Source organism: the organism of the source record quoted next, unplaced genomic scaffold (assembly GCF_019419815.1).
Source record: "Pyrus x bretschneideri cultivar Hongxiangsu unplaced genomic scaffold, Pyrus_bretschneideri_v1 Contig11, whole genome shotgun sequence".
In the NCBI taxonomy this organism is placed as follows: Eukaryota; Viridiplantae; Streptophyta; class Magnoliopsida; order Rosales; family Rosaceae; genus Pyrus; species Pyrus x bretschneideri.
The window spans coordinates 4,861,490-4,883,279 of NW_025999402.1; the positions used below are offsets into that span (position 1 = coordinate 4,861,490).

General features: G+C 34.3%; 1 protein-coding gene across 1 annotated transcript; it reads left to right on the plus strand.

Annotated features, from left to right (window-relative positions):
* Window positions 1-8,558: 8,558 nt before the first annotated feature.
* On the plus strand, window positions 8,559-9,350 carry LOC103938613 (non-specific lipid-transfer protein). The gene is made up of 2 exons (XM_009348637.2): window positions 8,559-8,911; window positions 9,156-9,350. Exons 1-2 carry the CDS (start codon window positions 8,574-8,576, stop codon window positions 9,163-9,165), a joined length of 348 nt encoding a protein of 115 aa, XP_009346912.1. The 5' UTR covers window positions 8,559-8,573; the 3' UTR covers window positions 9,166-9,350.
* Window positions 9,351-21,790: the final 12,440 nt, after the last annotated feature.

The following is a 21,790-nucleotide window of genomic DNA, read 5'->3' on the forward strand; positions in this document are numbered from 1 at the left end:
TGCTGTTTTTTAACAAATGATAGAGTTAAGTCTCACAATGGGCTAGTAATAATGTGATTCATAAAAAAAAAATTACAGTTAAATTTAATGTTCTCTCTCTCTCTCTCTCTCTCTACTCTCATTATAGCCTTGTCCCCTTTGCCCGACAAATCATCAAATTACGAGTTCAGAGAAATATCACTATACGGTTGTACTAAGTGCTCCATCAACTTTAAATTTTGACATATGCCTACTAATATAACCCTAATTAAATCGTTTTTTTTTAAAATTCTTTTTATATCTTCAATCCCAGTTTTAAAACAATTATAAATATTACAAAAAATGTGCAATTTTTTTTTAACAAATGATATCATCTACACTAAGAGAGTGTAGGAGTGGGCTAAGCCTCACAATGAGCTAGCAATAATATTAGTGACACATCATTTTGTTTACAGATTTAGTTTAAAATTTTGGTCATTCTAGTATTATCCAATATATATAATAGCTATTCTTCGCCAAATTCCAGTTTGCAAAGCTGCAAAAACTCCATGGAAAACTTCTCCACTAAACCCAAGATCTAAATTTGTGATCGAAAATTAAAACAACTTTGAACCTGTAGGCAGAAATTTTTGATGTAATAGTTAGTAGTACGTGAAGTTTCTAGTTAACATGTAACGATCAGGAAAGAAGGAATATTGATATATTGTGTGCAAAAACTGTATTATTTTTTTAATCAATAAAAAAGAACTAGTTTGTGGCTTGCTAAGACAGCCTACTTTTTCAGGAGCCGAGAAAACTTACAGAGGCATTTTAACCTCAATCTGTCCACCATCGTACGAGTCACCAACATCATGTGAAATACAAGCCTAAAATTTTATTTTGGTTAATTTTGGAGAGAAGGCGAGAGAACGGAAGACTTAATGCCCACCACCATGCAAAACAAGAAAACTTAACCAATATGACCAGGCTCTAAAGCCTATGTGAATACAAAAGGGAATGTAAGGGAGGTTAATTTATAATAAAATCTTGTAAACTAAATAACGAGGAAGTTGATGATTAAATAATTACTTAAATATTAATTAACGTACTTATTTCTATAAGTAACACATTATTTAATTTATAAAATTAGTCTACAAATTTAATCCACCTAACATTATTTGATACAAAACCCTAGTTTCTCCAAATATAGATAATGAAGATGAAGGTACATGAGCGTGGACCACAACCCATTCTTGCCTTTCGGTGTAGGCATGGCCAGTGATGGCACGATGTCAATGTGGGACCCGGGTTCTCTGCCGTCCCATTTTCTATACACTTTCAACTTTTTATATTTTGTGTAGTTACGGTTAAGTTACGTCAATATTTTATATTGAACTTTTTGTCTTATTATTTTTATAAAAAAATTAATATAACATGTTGACGTGACTTAACCGTAACTACACAAATATAAGAAGATAAAAATGTATGAAAAATGGAAGGGTAGAGAAGCCAGATCCGTCATTGTGGTCGATCGGCTCACATATGAAAGGGCTTGGCACACTAACCCGTACTACATTATACAAGATTGAAATATTGGTAATGGTGAGGAATACATATTTTTTAGCTTTATACATATTTATTTAACTATATTTATTGTTTTTATTTGAGTTATTCAATTTAATGGTAAAAAAATAAAAATAAGTGTGTTAAAAGCTAAAATGAGTAGAACAATACTTAGCTTCTAACCACGAATTAGTGGTCCAATAGTAAATGATTGATTACGAGGTTTTCTAAACTAAAAATTGAAGGTCTTGGGTTCAAAACCCGTTACTGGTGTAGAAGCCAGATTTGTGACTAGATGAAAATTGAAATACCTCTGTGAGTCCCCGACCTCCCGAAGGGATGGATAAGGCTTGCCACCAGTTGTTCATTTGAAAAAAATAAAAAATTAAAAAAATAACCCTTGGCTTCTCAAGATTGAGGAGAAGTTTTTACCAAATTTACTAAGTAGCCAATTTTTATTTGTAACAATATTGCATATTTTTGAACTTACTGACAATTATTATTATGTGAAGACAAGTTTCTTAAGACAAGATCTAGAAAAATTATAACTTTTACAATGTGGAGTTTATTCTTATATTATATGTAACTAACCCAAATTGGGATCAGAAATTTTTTTATGATTATATGTAAATTCGATTTTCGCTAAAAGTGAATTTGAACCATATTATTATAGCTAACTCATTGTGAGACCCACTCTTCCATCCTTTTATTGTAAATAATGTTGTTTGTGCAAAACAAAAAAAAAAAAAATATATATATATATATATATATATATATAACTTAAATAAATCCAGAATAATAAATCTCATGACCAATAACTCCAGCAGCACAAGCTAAAGGTTAAAGATGATTATTGACGAATAAAGTATTCACCTTCCAATCCTGTTGAGTTGGAAAGGGTAAAATTCATCATCGACTTTCAATTTGGACTATATTTAAGATAAACATTCATTTCTTACTTCATCATTGAATCTAATGCGTCATCGATTCAATTCTATCTTAAACACTTTAGAGGTTATGAAATGAAATTTAGTTGTTAGACCTTGGTTATTAGATCATTGACCAAGAATTTAACAGTTCTATACACGGAGGCTACTAAGAAATCTCTTCTTCAAAGTATGGTTCAACAGTGAATTTCATTGGCAAATAGCTTTAAAATTGAAAACTTGCTCGGATTTACAATAAATTAGATTCTCATCCCTCATTTTGCTATTTCATTGATTAAAACCTTATTCATTTTCAATTGTCGATCAAGATCCTTGGGTATTAATAACATCATTAATTATTTCAATAATACAATATTTTTTATTTTTAAATATATTCCTTTAGTGTTAAAAATGTTACAATTAGTATATTTATATTTATGGCTAAATTTTTTTATCGTATTTTTATTTTTAGTTTGTATCCATTTTTAATTTGCAAACCTTTTTAAATTTGTACCAATTTTCGTTTTCAATTTTAACCCATTTATTAATTTCTTTTTGTGCCCATATTTTTTGAAGTTTTATTTGTATTTGTGCCCATGTGTTTACTGTCATGTGACATTGTATAATTAATCAATGATAGAAAAATTACATATAGTGTAACATCCCACATCGTCCAAGGGAGTGGATCCTGTAAACCTTATATGTATATTTCCATCTTCACCTAGTACGAGGCCTTTTGGGAGCTAACTGGCTTCGGGTTCCATCGGAACTCTAAAGTTAAGCGAGTTCACGCGAGAACAATCCCATGATGGGTGACCCACTGGGAAGTTTTCGTGTGAGTTCCCAGAAACAAACCGTGAGGGTGTGGTAGGGGCCCAAAACGGACGATATAGTGCTACAGTGGAGTCAAGTCCGGGTTGTGGTGGGGGTCCGGGTCGGGATGTGACATATAGTATATTTATGTTTTATGGCTAAATTTTGTATCATATATTTATATTTTTAGTTTGTACCCACTTTTAATTTGCAACCTTTTTTTAAATTTGTAGTATTTTCTTTTTAGTTTTAATTTATACCCATGTATTAATTTTTTTTTACGCCCATATTTTTAAAATTTTCATTTGTACTCATAATTTTTAAATCTTTTATTTGTACCCTAATTTATTTATAATGTACCTGTGACATCCCGTCCTGAAAATATCGAAAACTCACGTGTGAAATGACTATTTTGCCCTTAGTTCGTTTCTTTTACGTTTAGTGGTTGTTTTGTGTGGTGTTGGCATGTGTTGGGCCACACACACACGCACACACACACTGTCACTCTCCCAGATTCCCTGTCCCTTTCCCTGTCTCTCTCTCCCGAGTCCTCTTTCCTTCCTCTTCCTTTTGAAAACGTACGGACACACACACAAGTATACTAATCACCCACAGATCGAGGGAACCAAGACCACCTTCGAGCTCGTGAGGCTGAGAGGAGTCCAGTTGTACCATTTTCAGGTAAGAAAATCACCGTTTTCACGTCGATTTCACGAAGTTAGTTTGGGGTACTATTCATGCAAACGTAAATACTCAATTTTTAAGGAAAATGGAGCTCGTAGGTAGCTTGGTGAGGTCCCCAGGAGTCTCGGAGTAGCTCGTTTGAAGAATTTGGACGTCAGGATCACCGTGTTCGAAGTTGGCCGGTTTTGGTTAGTGTGGACAGGTAAGATTTCGTAAATTTTAGCCCTTAAAAGTGGTATATCGTGATTCTCCTAGGTCTAAGCTTCATTTTGGTAGTAATTTCATGAAAATTGGACAAAAAATGAGTGAGATATGAACGTTTGAAGTTTTCGCGATTTTCCGACGCCGACGACGTCACCCGAGTCTCGCCGGGGAAGAAGACGGAATATTCCGTCAAGTTTGACGGAATATTCCTGACGCCGTTAACGGAATCTGTCAAAACTGACGGAATATTCCTAACGGCGTCAGTTTACGCCGTCAGCGTGCCAGGCACGTGCCTGCGCGTGGCCGGCGCGTGGGGGCGCGTGCGGCGGTGGAAAAATTTTCTAAAAATTTGGGTGTGATCCTGAGGTTGTGTAGAGCACGTTGGTATATTCATTTGTCCATTTTGAGCAATGTATGAGAAGTTATTACGAAAGGAAGGTTATGTGCTTTAAAATTAATGTTTTTATAGTATTTTCGCATATAGGTGAAACATATCCAGAGGACGAGCGTGGTCACTCGAGGCAGGGGGGCTACGACCCTTCCACATACCAGTGAGTGGGCTTTTGGTTTTCCGTATATACCTATATACTTATAACTCCCAGAAATTTATATAAATGTTTATTAGTTATATGCCATTCCTTTATATTATTGGTTATTATGCATGATTGTTGCATATATGTTTGTTTATACATATTCATTTATATGTTCATATATATATGGGTGCGGTGGAGGCACAGGTAAGTGCCAGGTAAACTATTTAATATTTGCATTAAGTAGTGATTAGAGATGCTTAGAGAGCTCATAACCTGCACCCCCGGTGTTAGTGTTCCCGTCCAGAGTAGGGCACAGTCCTTCACGTGTTGTTCACCTCCCGCACCATACGCTTAGCTTGGATCCAAGTTAGGTGCACAGTTTTGTCGTACAGACCACTTTAGGTGGTTCCGACTCGTAGGTGATCCGCGATTATTCGCACAGCCTTCACGTGATCGTAGCACTAGAGCGTTTATATGTATTACACCTAGGCCTGTCGTACAGACCACTTTAGGTGGTTCCGACTCGTGGGCAGGTTTAGTTATTGAGATTGAGATTTGAGCTCTAGATTCAGCCGTACAGGTCACTTTAGGTGACTCCGGCTGCCAGTGATATGTTATTGATACGGGTTATACCTGAGCACTTTCATTTCATTCTGAGTTCTTGGCATGGCATATTCTTGAGCATGGTTGACATATATATTTATACGTGCCTATGTTTATTTTTCTGGGAAGTATACAGGTTTTACGGCGAGGGGTTAGAATCTTGTTTTTGAAATGATTTTCGAAAAGCTTTGTTTTTGCCCACTCACGCTTTTGTTTTGCGCCCCTCCAGGTTCTAGCTAGCTAGCAAGTTTGGTGGTTTCCCAGAGGGCTTTTCCGGCATTTCTGACAGACGATCACCAGCGTATGTCCACCTTCGGGTGCGCTGCTGTAACGCTATTTTAATTTGGACTGCTTTAGGCTTTCTGCTCTGAAGTAGTGTCTCACTTACGCTAGCACTTATTACTTTGACCTTTTGTATGCTAGTTTTTATTTATTCGTACTTTCATATTACTACTTTATTAGCTTCCGCACTGTGCACATGGCTACGTCACTTCCACGTGACGACCAGCACGCCCTGATCTCGGTCGGGGTGTGTCAGTACCCATTCTTCTTTTTTTAATGTACCACTTTATTATATGTGAAATGTACCAATTTTTTTTAACACTATGGATACATTCTTTTGCCATTTATTATTTCTTATTGTTACATAGTTTTTATCCATTTATTCAATCAAAATGTTTGAATTTTTTTATTGTAGCCGTTTCTAATAGTATTATAATGAGGGATTTTAAATTTATAGGATTATAAATCTCATAAAATATCAAACAATTAATGTCAAAACTATAAAAATATAAATATTAATAGTAATGTAATGAGGTATACAAAGTCAAAGAACTTTGATCAAATTTTGAATACCATTAAGATTTTAGTCAAAAGATGTTAAGGACTAAGAACCGCATTCAAAGTATCCCTTTAATAAAACAAAAGATGGCCTTTAATCTTATTGATAACCACTTTGTTGACACAATATTGAAGCTTAACAATTAAGCAACGAGGAAAAGGAAGAACTAATTAGATAGATAGAGAGCGAGTTAGGGTGAGTTAGCTAGAGAATTAATCCCTCGAGAGATCTGGTCCACGAGTTCTTTTTTTTTTTTTTTACTTGATTTTGGTCAAAGAACAAATAATATTGAGAGGGATGCTAAGGTACACGCGTCAACGAGAAGGGACACTGAACAGAAATCAATTACACACCTGCACCATTGGCCATTAATTTCAAGGGACCCCGACCTTAATTGTGTGCCCACCCAGGTGCCAGCAACCGATAATTTGGACGGAGACATGTTTGGGGTGCCACAAAGTTTGGTTTTTCTTCAGCCAACTGGGAAGACATTATCCAAGGTTAATATTTTTTAATTACCTGGTTTTACCATTGAAGACATATACACAGTGAAGATCTACCACGATTTTTTTCATTGTTTCAATCAAGGGTGACATTTTTGTGAAGTACACAATAACTGGTTATGAAATAGCATCGAATTGGTAGAAATAAAATGGTTGTTTTTCGTAGTGTTTGTAATTGATTAGTTGGTGCAATGAAACCTATCTTAGGGTTTTCATCAAAGATGATGCTAAAGACACCATCTACTTGAACTATATTTTGTAGACCACATGATGTGGCGTTTGATGATTGAATTCTTTCTTTAAATTACACAAAAAAACTTAGAGGGTGTATTCAATTGGGAATTTGAGAGATTTTAATGAATTTATAAACTTCTTTAAAATTATAATTGAATACACTCGGATTTCTAAGGATTTTAATAAACTATCTTAAAATCCTGATTGAATACACATTGAATTTAAGAACATCACTTAAAAATCCTGATTGAATACTTCTAAATTCATTAAAAGAATTAAAATTCCTCAAAATCTCAATTGAATACACCCCTTAATATTAAAAAAAATTAACCATCAATTAAAACATTATATGGTTTTCAAAATATGATTTCCATATATAACATTATATAATTAAGTACCTTCGCTTTCACGTAGGTGGTAAGTGACGGATCATTTATGTGATTGGAGCATATTTTAATTGTGACGGGAATACAAATAATATACCACGTGTTTTAATAGAAGTGGTGGGAAATTTTATTTTTTAAGTTATTAACTTTTTAGCACACATATTTCACTATTTATATAATGATACATGGTGTACCAACTTGTGTACCGATCATATTGAAAAAATCTCACATGCGATTGGGCTAGAAAGTTCAATTTTTTGCTTAAGAGTAATTAAGGGATTTAATTGTAATTAAAAAAAAATAGAGCATGGTACGTACCAAAAGCATTAATTTCATCACAACGACCAACCAACTTCCTCCCAACTCCCACCACACCTACATGCGCATTTTCTTCTGTAGTTCGGTGCACACTGGGTAATGTGTTTCTCACTCGGGTAATATTTAGGGGATCTAATTTTTAAATCAAATTGTGTGCACCAAATGATATAGTTGTTGATGGTTGGATTACTAATTAAATGTCGATTAACATATTTGTTTTTTATCAGTAATATGCATTATTTGGTTTCCCGAACATTATCCTTCTCACTATATATTTACTAGCAAGAATATATATCAAGGAAAATACGTGGTTGCTTTTTTTTTTTTATTGGAATTTTAACAAAATATTCTCAGTATTGTTCACTTTTAACGAAAAATCACTTTTTTACATTTCCGTACTATTCACTACACGTTTATTTGTCATTTTTTCATTAAAACTAAAGTTTTTTTTAGACTTTTTGTTAGTTTTTTTTTTTTTGTTTTTTAGTTCAATACATGGTTGCTTATATATAACTTTTCACAACAATGGAGTATAGAAATACTTTCTTTCATTTGTAAATGGAATGTATTGACTATAGGTTCGACTCTTTTATATGATAAATTCAAAACTAAATTATTATGATCGATCAATCGTAAGACTTGTCCCAAATATCTATTACCATTTAAGATTAAGTATCGTTGTATAAAAAAGAAATCCTTCTTCATTAAAGACAAATCATAATTTGAGTTGTGTTCCGACTAATTTTTCAATACCTTTAAAATATAAGGAGTACTTCAAGTTTATAATTCATCACAATGATTGAGGTAACAAGTAATTACACACGTAAACGTACAAATTTTTTTGACCACTATACCCTTCGTTCACACGTTTTCTCTCTTAATTTTTCTCTATATAAGCACCACCATAGTGCCTTTACAACTCACTAACTGCACGAGTCTTCAAATCAAGTTCTTTCGCATCCATTACTCATACACACTTTGGTAATCCACATCCTAATTAATTCGTTATGGCTAGCTCTGCAGTGATCAAGCTTGCTTTGGTGGTGGCCTTGTGCATGGCTGTGAGCGTTGCTCATGCCATAACATGTGGCCAGGTGAGCTCCAACCTTGCACCATGCATTAACTACGTGAGGAGTGGCGGAGCTGTCCCTCCAGCTTGCTGCAATGGAATCAAAACCATTAACGCCTTGGCCAAGACCACCCCTGACCGCCAGGCTGCTTGCAACTGCCTGAAGAGTCTTTCCGGCAGCATCAGTGGTGTTAACCCTGGCAATGCCGAATCGCTTCCTGGAAAGTGTGGAGTCAACGTCCCCTACAAGATCAGCACCTCCACCAACTGCGCCACGTAAGTATCACAAAACCCAAATTACCGTTGGATCAAAATTAACTGTTTGACAGTATCTCACAGAACCCTAATTCCCGTTTGATCTAACGGTTGAATTCCATAACCTAAACAAATGCATACCTCGTTCATAATTGTTTTTGTTTTGGCTAATGCATCTTCCTCAAGAACAACGATATAATTTATTGACTTCTCTGTGTTTTGTTTTTCTTTTTTTTTCTTTTTTTCTTTTTCGGTATGATTGCAGCGTGAAGTAAGCTTGAAGGGAGATGATCATTTTCGGCGGCAGATAATTATAATAGAGTGAAAATAAAACGTGGTTTTGCGATCCGGCCACAAGGGGTTCCTCATGAGGGAATCGTTTAAATTATTCTATGCTACTTCTGTATCATCCCTATGCATCCATGTAGAATTAATTAATAATATATGAAGTTTAAGTAAAGTTCTCCTCTTTTGCTATATTCCTTTTTAATTACTTAAATTCCTCTTCCTCCCACAAGAAACTAAACAAAAATGGAACGGAAAGAGATACGAAGAAAAAAGGAAGCAAAACTAGCATGATCAACCGCTGGATTGAATTCACCAATGACTGTTAACATTAAAGGCTTGTGATGTAGTCGAGATTACTACATTTTTCGCTAATAAAAAATGGAGTGAAAAATCTAAATCTCAAGGTTTTTTATTTTGAAAGCCAATAGATTAAAAGCTCCTGGTTGTTGAGCCTGCTATTGTTAGTAAATGATGCCCTTAGTTGAGAAAAATGATGAATTAATTTGGGTTGGGACTTTCTCTGCCATGAGCTACTTGGTTACAAACTAGTTATGCTATGATACTCAAGCTCATTTAGAGCTACTGTTCAAAATAAAGTGTGGAGACTTAAAGGGTGAACCGAAAACCGTACAGAAGAGTAACTTTGGTTTGGTTTTCTCAATTCGTAAAGGGTAAACCAAAGTAACTAGATTCAATGTTTCTATTTTGGTTTGGTCCAGTTCGATTTCGATTTTTTTTTTTTTAATTTGAAATTGGAAAGAATTGAAGGAAAAAAACTTGAGGTTGGGGAAGATAGATAACCCGATTTCAAGATCCACAAATAACAATCAATTCATAAAATTAGATATTACGAGTCTAAGCACTCAATGAACCACAAAAAAAGATAATTCACAATCTAACATTACGATCGTAAAATAAGAATTCCACTAAACAAAATAAAAAGTCTTTAAAGCATGAAAGCTATTACAAATCAAGCTTCAACTCTACAATACTTCAACTTCAAAAGTTCTAACATCTAACCATTTCGAGCTCAAATGAGATGCAGGGGTAACAACCTTAGGATTAAGTGTGAAACGATGTTGTTTTGCTTATTTTGGTTCGGTTCCATTTAGTTCGGTTTTTTTATCCAATAAGAACCTAAAATTGAATCAATAAATTTCAATTCGGTTTCTTCAACTTTTAGTTTTTTTTTTTTTTTTTCCTCAGGCCAACCGAGGGTTGGCCAAAGAGCTCATTTTAGCCCTCTAGCCCTTCAAGAAATTAATATTTTAATGAATAGTACATGGTCATATTTGCCTCCGTCTCCAACCGAGGGCCAAAAGGCCATAGGGCTCGTTTTAGCCCTATCACAAAAAAGGGTCTCCAACCGAGGGCCATAGGGCCAAACATAATTTATTATTTAAATTTAAAAATCACAACAACTTAAATTCAAATCCAACAACTTAAATTTAAAAACTACAACGGTAACTGGCCCAAAAAACTAAAAAAATTAGAACTTAAATTTAATGAATAGTTTTGGTATTTATAGGGAAAAAAAATTAGAATTTTTAAGAATAATAAAAAAAAAAGGCCCAAAAGGCCAAAAAAAAAAAAAAAAAAACAAAACAAAAATAAAATTTGAATACAATGGCTAGCTGACTAGCCGTTGCATTCAAAATTTTTTTTAAGCAATCCTGTTGGTTATAACCTACAGGATTGCTCTATTTTCTGGCCAGCCTCTGGCTGGTTGGTTGGCTGCATGTAGCCAACTCTTTCCAATTCCGTGGGGCCCTCTCAGATTCCACAGCCCTCTGGCCCTCTGGACCCTTCGATTGGAGATGAGCTCAGTTTTCGATTTTCTAACCCTACCCCTAATGATGAGGCCCTTAAAATTTCAAAATATCACTCACCATCATCTTGTTTGTGGGTCGTGGACTTGACCGTTTGGGCCCCATTGCACCATGTACCTTCTACAAATGTGGTTCACTTGGGTATATAACCTGAAACATTGCTATTGACTTATTTGGTGAAACCTTTTTTGGATGCATTGTTTTGCTGTCGTCTAGTCTGCTGCATGCACAAAAAAATAGTCGTTTAAGTGAGTGTCGTCTCATGGAAGAGCTTACAATTGTTATAACCATCCTCTAGAACGCAAACCATCGTCTGAAAAACATCTAGACAACATTTTTTACATCACCTAGAAATTTTGAGAAAGTGGCCTTTCTCCTACATTATGTACATTCTTATAAAAAAATAATAATAAGGAAAGATGTCAATTGGCCTTACCCTACTTCGTAAACATCATAATTTTGCTTTCTGATGGTTATGAACAAGACCAAGTATATATATTACTCTCTCATGGTAATGAATAAGATTAACTGGACCAACTGAATCTGTGATCACATGCCAAAGCTCAAGCAGAGCCATCTTCGGCCTTTGTCCGAATTTTATAAAAGGACCCTCCTATGGTAGTTTTTCATGATTTTTTTTTTGTGAAGGTATTCATGCCAAATTCAATAAACAATCAAAATTCTAACTTAATTGAAGTTAGTATCTCACTCCAACTAATTCAATAATCTAACAAAAGATTTTTCTTGCTTCAATTGCTATGAAATTACAATTTTGTGAAGAAAAAAAAGTAGGACTAAGAGAGAGAGATAGGGGAAGACGCTTTTGTTTGTAGCATAACGTATTACACAAATTAACTATTTTTATTGTTTTATCACTAGAGAAAAGTGAAAGGTTATATAATAGGGTGGTGCTAACGATACTCATTTTTACTTTTCATACATCATTTTCAATTTTCGATCATCGGATTGAATGAATTGAAGAAAATTAATTGACAAAAAATAATAAGAGTGTGTAAAAAGTAAAAAGGAGTACGTGACTAATACTCCCCTATTAGTGCTCACTTAGTCCATTGTAATATGTACTGACAAGAAAAGAAAGGAGTGCACTTTTGCTAATCTCAAATTACACGAAACTCATTACGTATGTGGGTAGTAATTTCCACTATGAGTTAGACGTGTAAAAGAACAAGAGAGGTGCAAAAATCAGTTTTATCATGTAATATGTGAAAGTGATGAACCTTCCAAATAAAAAGTTACGTGATCATATCTGTAATCTGTAATCTCTATAAATGCGATTTACCAATATTAGCCAACTATTTTTTCTGGATACAGTTACTCAAAACAGGTTCACTGCCTTACCGATGAAACCATTTAAGCTCTCAACCATTACAACCCAAAATTGTGATAAGATAAGAAATGAAATTAAAGCCCCCACCTTAACCACCAAATTAAGTGATTACAGTTGGCTCTTTCATCTAGCTTCTTCACTCTATATAACCACCGTATCTCAACTCGAACTAAACATCTTAACTCAGAAGAAAAACTGTTGTGTGTTCATAGTATTATTCATTCTATATGGCAAACATTGGTGTACCAATGAAGGTAGGAGTTTGTGTGTTGCTCCTGTGCATGGCGATGGGTGCACCTTCAGCCCAGGCCATAACATGTAGCGATGTGACTGAAGCCATGATCCCCTGCATAAGCTACCTTACGGGTAGTGGAGGACCTGCCCCTGCTGTACCATGTTACAATGGGTTAGGTCCATAAACAATAGGGCACAAACCACATCTGACCGCCAAACCGTTTGTAAGTGTTTGGACTCAGATGCCAGTACGATTCCAGGACCCCAGCCTAACCTTGTCGCTGGCCTTCCCTCCAGCTGTGGAGTTAACCTCCCTTACAAGTTCAGCACCTCTACCGACTGCAACAGGTATAACTTGTTACATATTATTATACACTCGGTAACAGTAATAGATCGACATAGCAATAAGTCGGAATATTTTATCCTGTTTATCTTTTGTTAATTAAGTTATTTGTCCTTGTGTTAAAAAGATGTGTGTGTGTGTGTGTGTGTGTGTGTCATCTGATTTTGGAATAAAGCAAATAACATTTCTCCCTTCATGACAAAGTGCATATGCTCAATTAACATCAATTATTCTTCCATGATCTATAGTAAAATTTCTTAAACATATAGTTAATTAATAGGTGACTAGGAGATTCACTAACTCAAAAGACTCGAAATATTTACAAAGATATCTCTTCTCCTTGAAAGATTTGGACCGAAAGATGTCATGATAGAGAATAACTTGTACTATTTTTCTTGTATATATGATTGGTTCATATGGTCAATTATTCTTCTATGATTGTTAATGGAACCGTAAACAAACTAACTAGTCCACATAAATTTGTCAAAAATTCAAGAAACACAAATGTGACAGAAGCCGCATACAATTTCTCACAGAACTTTAGTAACTTGTAATTAACAATCTCCAATGCAATAGAATTCAAATATGAGTTTCAAGTTTGTAGGTAAATTCAAACAAGACTTTTGGTAGAAGTGGTAGATTTTCCAATGAATAGGGAATTCATCTTCAATCTGCTGCATGTCAGATTCAAACTTTCTCCTCTTTGCTTTAGTGTAGCTTAGCGTGGGAAATATTGCTTGTAATAAACCCTAAATTTGGACCCGAATCTCTTACCAATGGAGATGGCCTAATAAAACTACAGCTTCCGAGCACTCTATGCTGTTCGTCTTGTAAGATTTACCATACTTTTTAGACACCTGCAACGCTGGACTCAACTCAAGGCAGATTACAAGTTCAAATTTTCATAGGTTTCTACACATGAAGCTTCAAGAGCATTCAAATGATGTCGCATAAAAATAAGTACAACTAAAAAGCTTTGAATTCAGCTGCCTACTAATACCATGCATCCATATTTCTGGCCACATACGTACGTGTCTTTGTCCTGCACTCCCACATTTTCTTATATAAACCCTCCGAAACCCTACTTTCCGGGCCACACAATCAAACTATCACAAATCAAAACAGAAAAAATCCAACAAGCCCTGTAGCTCCCTTTAAATCCAATATCAATGGCGAACTCTCTGGCCTTCAAGCTTGCCTTCCTGGCCCTCGTGTGCATGGTGGTGGGTGCACCATTCTCCCAAGCTACCATCTCATCATGCAGCCAGGTGACACAGTACGTGGGACCCTGCATTCCTTATTTTAAGAGTGGCGGGGCAGTGCCACCAGCATGTTGCCAAGGGATTATAAACCTGAACGGCGCCGCTCGGACCACACCTGACCGCCGAACCGCTTGCACTTGCTTGGTCAACACTGCTACAACAACCAGCGGACTCAAGCCTAATCTCGTCTCTGGATTCCCCGGTGTCCGTGGCGTCCGCCTTCCTTATCCAATGGGGCCCAACACTAAATGCAACAGAACTTTTGCGCCATAGAAATTTTTTAGAGCTTGTCAACTATATTGTCCAACTGCATTACAACGCATAGATTACTGTTGTCAAATATTTTTTGTATTATCTAACGGAGATTTTATACCTCTATACTGGATTATTGAGTAAGATTAGAGAGAATAAATTTGTAGATCAAATTATGAACTAAAGAGTAATGTTATTCATACTAAATTTTTATACTACATTTCTATACCACCTTAGGTGGCATATGATGTGGACAACCATATCATTTGAAAAAATTAAAAAACCCAAGGAAATGAAGGAGAAATACTCCTCCTCATATACCACAATCATCATTTAATTAACTAGTTTTTCTTAATTATTAGTGTATTAAATAATGAACTAAATTTAAAAATCTGATTAATTCAAATGATGTGGCTGTCCACATCAAATGCCACCTAAGATGGTATGAAAATATGGTACAAAAACATGGTATGAATAACATTACTCTAAACTAAATGGTATGACAGTTGATAATTAGATTAGTATTTAAGGAAAACTAACGAAAAGTCTAAAAAAAACTTCTCTTTTAATAAAAAAAACCCTTTTTAAAGATATAGTGAATAGTACCAGGAAAAGGTATAGATGTGATTTTTCGTTAAAAGTGAACAATATCTAGAGTGTTTTGTTAAACCTCTCTATTATTTAAAATTTGATTAACATGTTTATTTTTTATTAGTGGCACATCATTTATTTTAAAATTTTAATATATCTATCATTACTCTTAATTATTACTCGTGTGTTGCAATTTATTGTGATGCAGTAATCAGTATCCAGTCAAGTTGAGATGGAGGAGGAGTTGGTGGGCACCTGTCAAGTTATATATTAAAATAATAATGAGAATTTTTTTGGATCTTCTTTACGAGGATCCTGGAAATCTTCAAATTATATTAATTCATCGTACACTGTGTGATTATAAATTATTTTAAATATTTTTATTTAAAATCAAACATGAACAGTATCTAACAAAAATTAACTACACAATATACAATAAATGGATATGATTTAAAGATCCTTAAAACTCTAACAAAAAGGACTTAAAATAAAGTGGGTGTTGAAGAATTATCTATCAGCTCCCTTGTAGTACATGGTCGTTGTTTTTTAAAATTTTCTCTACAAGATCTGTACTACATTTATCTACATGAATAAAAATGCAATGAGGAACATATGTTCTACTTAATTATCATATTCCTACTTAAGTACGGTATTCGAGCACTCTTTTCTTTCTTCCATACACTTTATTTATTTTATTATTTGATTCTTCTTTGGTTTATTTGATTAAAAAACAATAAATAAAACAAAAATTCAAGAAAACAAGTGAAAGGAAATCACTTCGCTTATATTGAAATTTTTTGGCATTTTTCTGGGAAAGAATAAATGACAAAATATTATTATCATCGTAATTGTTTTGGTATACAAGTGTTGATGTAACAAATTGACATCACACTTATCATTCACGAGATTTAAACATAAAACCTTTTAATTCAAAATGAAGAAGAGTGATACGAACTTGATGCAATAGTACTATGATAAATCATTGAGTGATGGTGGTCTAGGTGGAAGGGATCCGGAGATAATCCCTTTCCTCCAACTGGGTACAAAATCTGGGTCCTTAAAATTTGATCAAATGGCTAAAAATAGGGAGCCTCATTAAAAGTTATAATAATTTTAGTTGTTGAATTAAATTTCAAAAACTCGTATTTTGTGCTCAATTGGCTTATGTAAAAGGAATCCATAAAGCATCCCTTTCTCACATTTATGCATGGTGCATGGAGAATGCCCGACCCCACAATTTTAGGGCCCATGCATGTTTCTTTTGTGTCTTGACCACAAAAAATTCTAACAAAATTTAGCCATAGTTTAGTACTAAGGTGATTCTGAAAAAAGTGACTATAAAAAAAAGCTCTCAGCATTTTTATGTTTGGTAAACATTCAGTTTCAACTTTTTTTCACAGTTTTGGGTGAAAAAAAGCCAAAAACACAAAGTTGCAAAACTCAGCTTTGAAAACCCAGCTTTTTTCACATCTGTTTTACATAAAAGTTTATCAAACACTATAATACTGCTTTTTCTTTTCAAAAGATCTTTTACAAAAAAGTTTACCAAACACTCTGCTGCTTTATTTCACAGCTGCTTATTTTCACAGCACAACATAAGCAATTGTTTTTCAAAACACAGCAATACCAAACTAGTTGTTAGATTGACATTGATCGTTTCTGGAAAATCTGTCCTCTACGAAAAATGTTCCGTTTAACTAATATTATAAACATGTTCCAGTTAGATTTGCCATGGTTTTTGTGGTGCGTATAATTTGCTTTGTTTTGAAGTTATATATATGAAGAACTAACCGTAAAAAATATCTTTTTAAAACCGAAAAAAAAATATCCTTTAATAAGTAACTCATTTTTGGTTAGTACTTAATTAACATAATAACGAAATAAAAGCACATGAAAATATCGAATTATACAGTATATAGTAAATAACATAGCATGCACCAACAACAGCAGCCAATGTAAGTGGCCTTATACCACAGTGGTGGAACGGAATTGAGTCATTGTATGACGGCGTAGGTTCGAACTCCGTCGATGATTTAATCTAACATCTAATCCAATAAAATCTATCATCTAACAAAAAAAAAAAAAAAAAATCAACAACAACCAACAGGTCTATGTTAGAACTTAAAAGAGCCTTCCCCCATAATTAAGCGACTACCTAGCTAGGTATCCATTGTAAACTACATTGCAATGTTTGGGAATTGAAGGGAAAATCAAGAAGAAAGGATGACCAAAAGGATGAACACAGAAATATTAGAGAGAGAGAAATAGGATTTGTATTGTATTGACTAAAAAATGAAGATTACACACATTGTTTTCATAAGAGAAATTCTAACTACTTTAACCAAATACTAACAACATTACTAACTATATTACTAACTGTATTTCTAATTGTATTACATTTGTATCCTTAATACTCCCCCTCAATCTCAGTTGGGGTAACCCAGTTTGAGATTGGAAGAACATTTCTGCAATTACTGCTACGAAACCAGAAAACAGAATACAGAGTTGAACAATCTGCAATCTTGCAATCACTTGAAACTTCAAAAGCTGCTTTTGATGGAATCACTTCTCAGTTAGGCATCAGACCCATCAACAAAAATCAATAGATCCATCACTTATCCTCTTTCAATTCTGTATTCTTCCACAAACCATAAGTCCTTCAATCTCCACCATGCATTCAATGCCGCAAAGCATCATTTGTTTTTCTCCTGTATGTCCACAACCATAAAACAGAACACAATTGCAGCAATGTAAGTATAAAATAGACTGTTGAATCTTGCAATTTGAGACATCTGCAATGATATGGAAAAGCTAGAACATGTCTTGCAACAACTTGCCAAAACACAAAAGAGAAATCTGGAAGGAAGTTCAAAATACTTCCAATGGACCAAAGGACCTGCAACATGCCAAAGACCCGACATATAAATTTTCTGCTAGACTTGCACCAAAATTCGATGATTTTTTACCAAACTATGGATGACCTTCCTGCTAATATTGTACAAAATACTTCCAATGGGCAGCAGCAACTTGTATAAACAGAGGACAACAGCAGCAACAATATCTTCTCCCTTCTCATTTTTGTGTCTTGATTCACCAACCCATAGTTTTCCTTCAAAATATATTACTACCTCTAACAACACAAAACCTTACTGCCTCTAACAAGAGTTTCAATCAAAGAACAACCTCTTATAAAGTTGTAACACACCCTCACGCCAGTTATAACAATTTCTTGCTAGTTTACCCTTCGTGGGATTTACCGTCAACAATCTCATTCAACTTGGCTTTGACCTTTAATATTTACAAAAACAGAAAATTAACAAACTATAGTGTGGCATTGGTCTTAACTATAGCACCACGGGATCGCCCTTTCTGGATTTTACCAAAACACAATTACTCTTAACAGTGGCATCGGCCTTCACAATTTCAACAACAGAAAACCAACATCTATGTAGGATTACCCTTTGTGGGATTTACCTACTCACATCATGGAATTACCCTTCGTGGGATTTACTGTTAACAACTTCTTCTACCATTCATGGGATTTTCCTATTTACATCACGAAATTACCCTTCGTGGGATTTACCGTTTACAATTTCTTCAAACTTCATCGTATAACCGAACTTACTGTAGATTCATGCTAACAACTGAGTTGGTTGGACTCGACATTATAGGCTGGGATAAGGGTAAATTATTGCACAAACTCCTCAATAGAATTGCAAAAAATCAACGAAGTAGAGAGACAAGAATTGGATACTGCAAAACTTCATCATTAATTCGACAATGAACACAAGAATCCAATAATCCATACCCATTTCACCAAACATGTCAACATTTGCAGAAAATTCAAACCCAATAAAGAGACTGAGTAGAATTTCAGGAACAATCCGGAGCAACAATCTTGAACCCAAATATACAACAATGTATTCCTAACTTTCACGAATTCTCAGAGAAAACAACTCAATAGTTTCAACAACTCAACAAATTCAACAAATGCTACTCAATGTACGTAACAAATTCACCAACTTTCTGACTTCAACCTTCTTCAATTATCAACTTCAATGAATACTATATACTCAAACACTATTGGCATCAACCTTATCAATTCTCAATTCATAAAACTCATAAACTTCAACAATTCACAACTCTCTGAACAAGCAACTTCATAAATTTCTTCAACTACCAACATTTCTTGCAATCAGCCTTAATCATATACTCAAAACCCTTGAAGCAGATCATATAGAACCATACCCAAATCCAAGAACAATAACTAGACTCCAACAACTTCAAGAATCATACCCAAATTCAGTGCAAGTTTAGTAAAACATTATAGAAGGAAGAAGCATAGAACCATACCAAAATTTGTAGATCCTAATCTTGCTAATGAAAGTGGTCATCAGCATGTAATTGCATATGTCAACGGAAATAAGATCCTCTAGGAAGTTGCCCATAAGGAAAATCTTGATAGAGCACCCAAGATACCATTGCGTCCTCTCTCTTCACATGAAAATTCTGAGCTAGGCATTTCATCAAACACATGGACTTCTTTCTTCATTGTCTCACACAATTGGGACTGAAACTGCAACAACGAAATCGATGGAGTTGGCGACAAAAACAGGACGTTGTTGTCATTGCCAAGCCTTCAAGACCTGGTTTTCGAGTACTGGATCGAAGTAAAGCTTATTGCATAGCCCTGTGACATTGCCTTGGGATTTAAAATTCAAAGAAAAACAATTGAATTGGATCGAAATCACCACAACCTAGTTTTAGAAACTGAGATCTCAGATTGCCCAGAAACGAAAAGTGAAAGATAAATTGAAATCGAAGTGACCCAGAATTGCAAAAACCAAAATTTCCAAGAAAAAATTATAGATTCAAGAAAATATCAAAAAAACAAGAACTACCCAAGAAAGACTGGGATTAGAACCCAACGCCAAGAAAGAAAAGCTCTCGATGGTGAAATCTCCAAACCAGACCAATCAACCCAACAATCACAGAAAAGCAATCCAAGCTCGCAGAAGCATTGAAAATCTAATGGAAATTTGGAAAGAAGCTAAGCTAGAAACAGACGAAAAATAACGAGAAAGTGGAACCACCAAAATCCATGGCGTGAGCTTGGTGGCTCTGATACCATGTTAACTACATTGCAATGTTTGGAAATTGAAGGGAAAATCAAGGAAAAATGATGAACGCATAAATATTAGAGAGGGAAATATGATTTGTATTGACTAAAAAATGAAGATTACACACAGTGTTTTTACAAGAGAAATTTTAACTACTTTAACCAAATACTAACAACCTTACTAACTATATTACTAACTGTATTTCTAATTGTATAACATTTGTACCCTTAATACCCATAAGGTCTCATTACTTGCAGCTTTGGATTTCAGCTATCTTGTATTAAGATTGGTCCTCCTTTTTTTTTATTTTTTTTGGTTTTTTTTTTTTTTAAATTAGGTCCAATGACTGTAATTCCACATCAGTATATATTGTCATTCCTATTTTTTGCATTCTTTTTTCTCATTCCAAAGTTACCTTAATCTTATTCTTAGTTATTATAATCCCTTAATTTCATGAAAAAGTAAGACGCTAATTCTACTAAATTTTAGCTTATTACCCATGTGCACGTTGATCTTCTTCCTCTTTCTTCAATCCTCATCGTTTTCCTCTTCTCTTCTTTACTCAAACAATAATAATATCTGTTCAACGGGAAGAACAATAAAATTCAAGCAAATTTTAGACTAGATTTTCCACCAATTCAGGAAGACAAACATTAACTTTAACGAGAAGAAAAGTTTAGAACCCAACAATTAGCATAACTGTTATAGCGATGGGAGCTTCTGACCAAGAGGTATCATAAACCCCATTCCCCCCACGTCGGTAGGAAAACAGTTTCACCATCACAAGTAGCATAACCTTTCCGCAAAGCACAAATTAACGAGATACAAAGAAGAAATAAAAATGAAGACAGCAGCAAATTAACATACCTATTCGACTGACCCTTTTCCCTAACGATGGTACATAATAATAAATTAATTTTCCCAAATCTATTTCACATTAATTTCTGGATGAATTGTGTTAAAACATACAATGGTAATTGATGTAATTTGATTTAAAATCATGAACACTTTAGTTGCTGACATCTACATACTAGACCCTATCTATAAGGATGTAATACTAGTGAATTCCATTCAAAACAGGCATATAAAAGTGGGCCCATATTAAAAAAAAAAAAAACCCTTATTTATTTATTTATTATAAGAGATATTCTACACTAATCTACATTAAAGGGAAAAAAAAAAGAGAGTGAATTCAGAATAGAGTGTATTTGAAAGAAATATCCTAAACACTAAGACAATTCACTATTTGCAAACAAATTAAAACCAAATATTGAGACAAATATGAATTTACAAAAACTATAAAAAGGACTGTAAGACAGAGACCACGTACTCAAGATCTCCTCCAATGATGGCAAGTTAAACCGCATTACAACACGAGTGAAGTGGACATATGGTTAAGTTTAGAATCCATATGTACGTATATGTACATTTTTCTTTTCCAATGCTGCTTAATGAAGCAGACATGTGAGCAAGAGAAATGCTAAGGGAACTCTATTAAAGTAAATTTCTTTATAATCTCTCTTTTACCTTATAGTTTAACGTTAATTTTTGTATCAACATTTTAAAATATTATGCCAAAAACATGAGATTGACTTTTGAGAGATTTCTCATATCGTCAATATTTTTTATTTCC

Coding starts and splice junctions, on each gene's coding strand:
- LOC103938613 (XM_009348637.2), top strand. CDS start 8,574: ATGGCTAGCTCTGCAGTGATCAAGCTTGCTTTGGTGGTGGCCTTGTGC.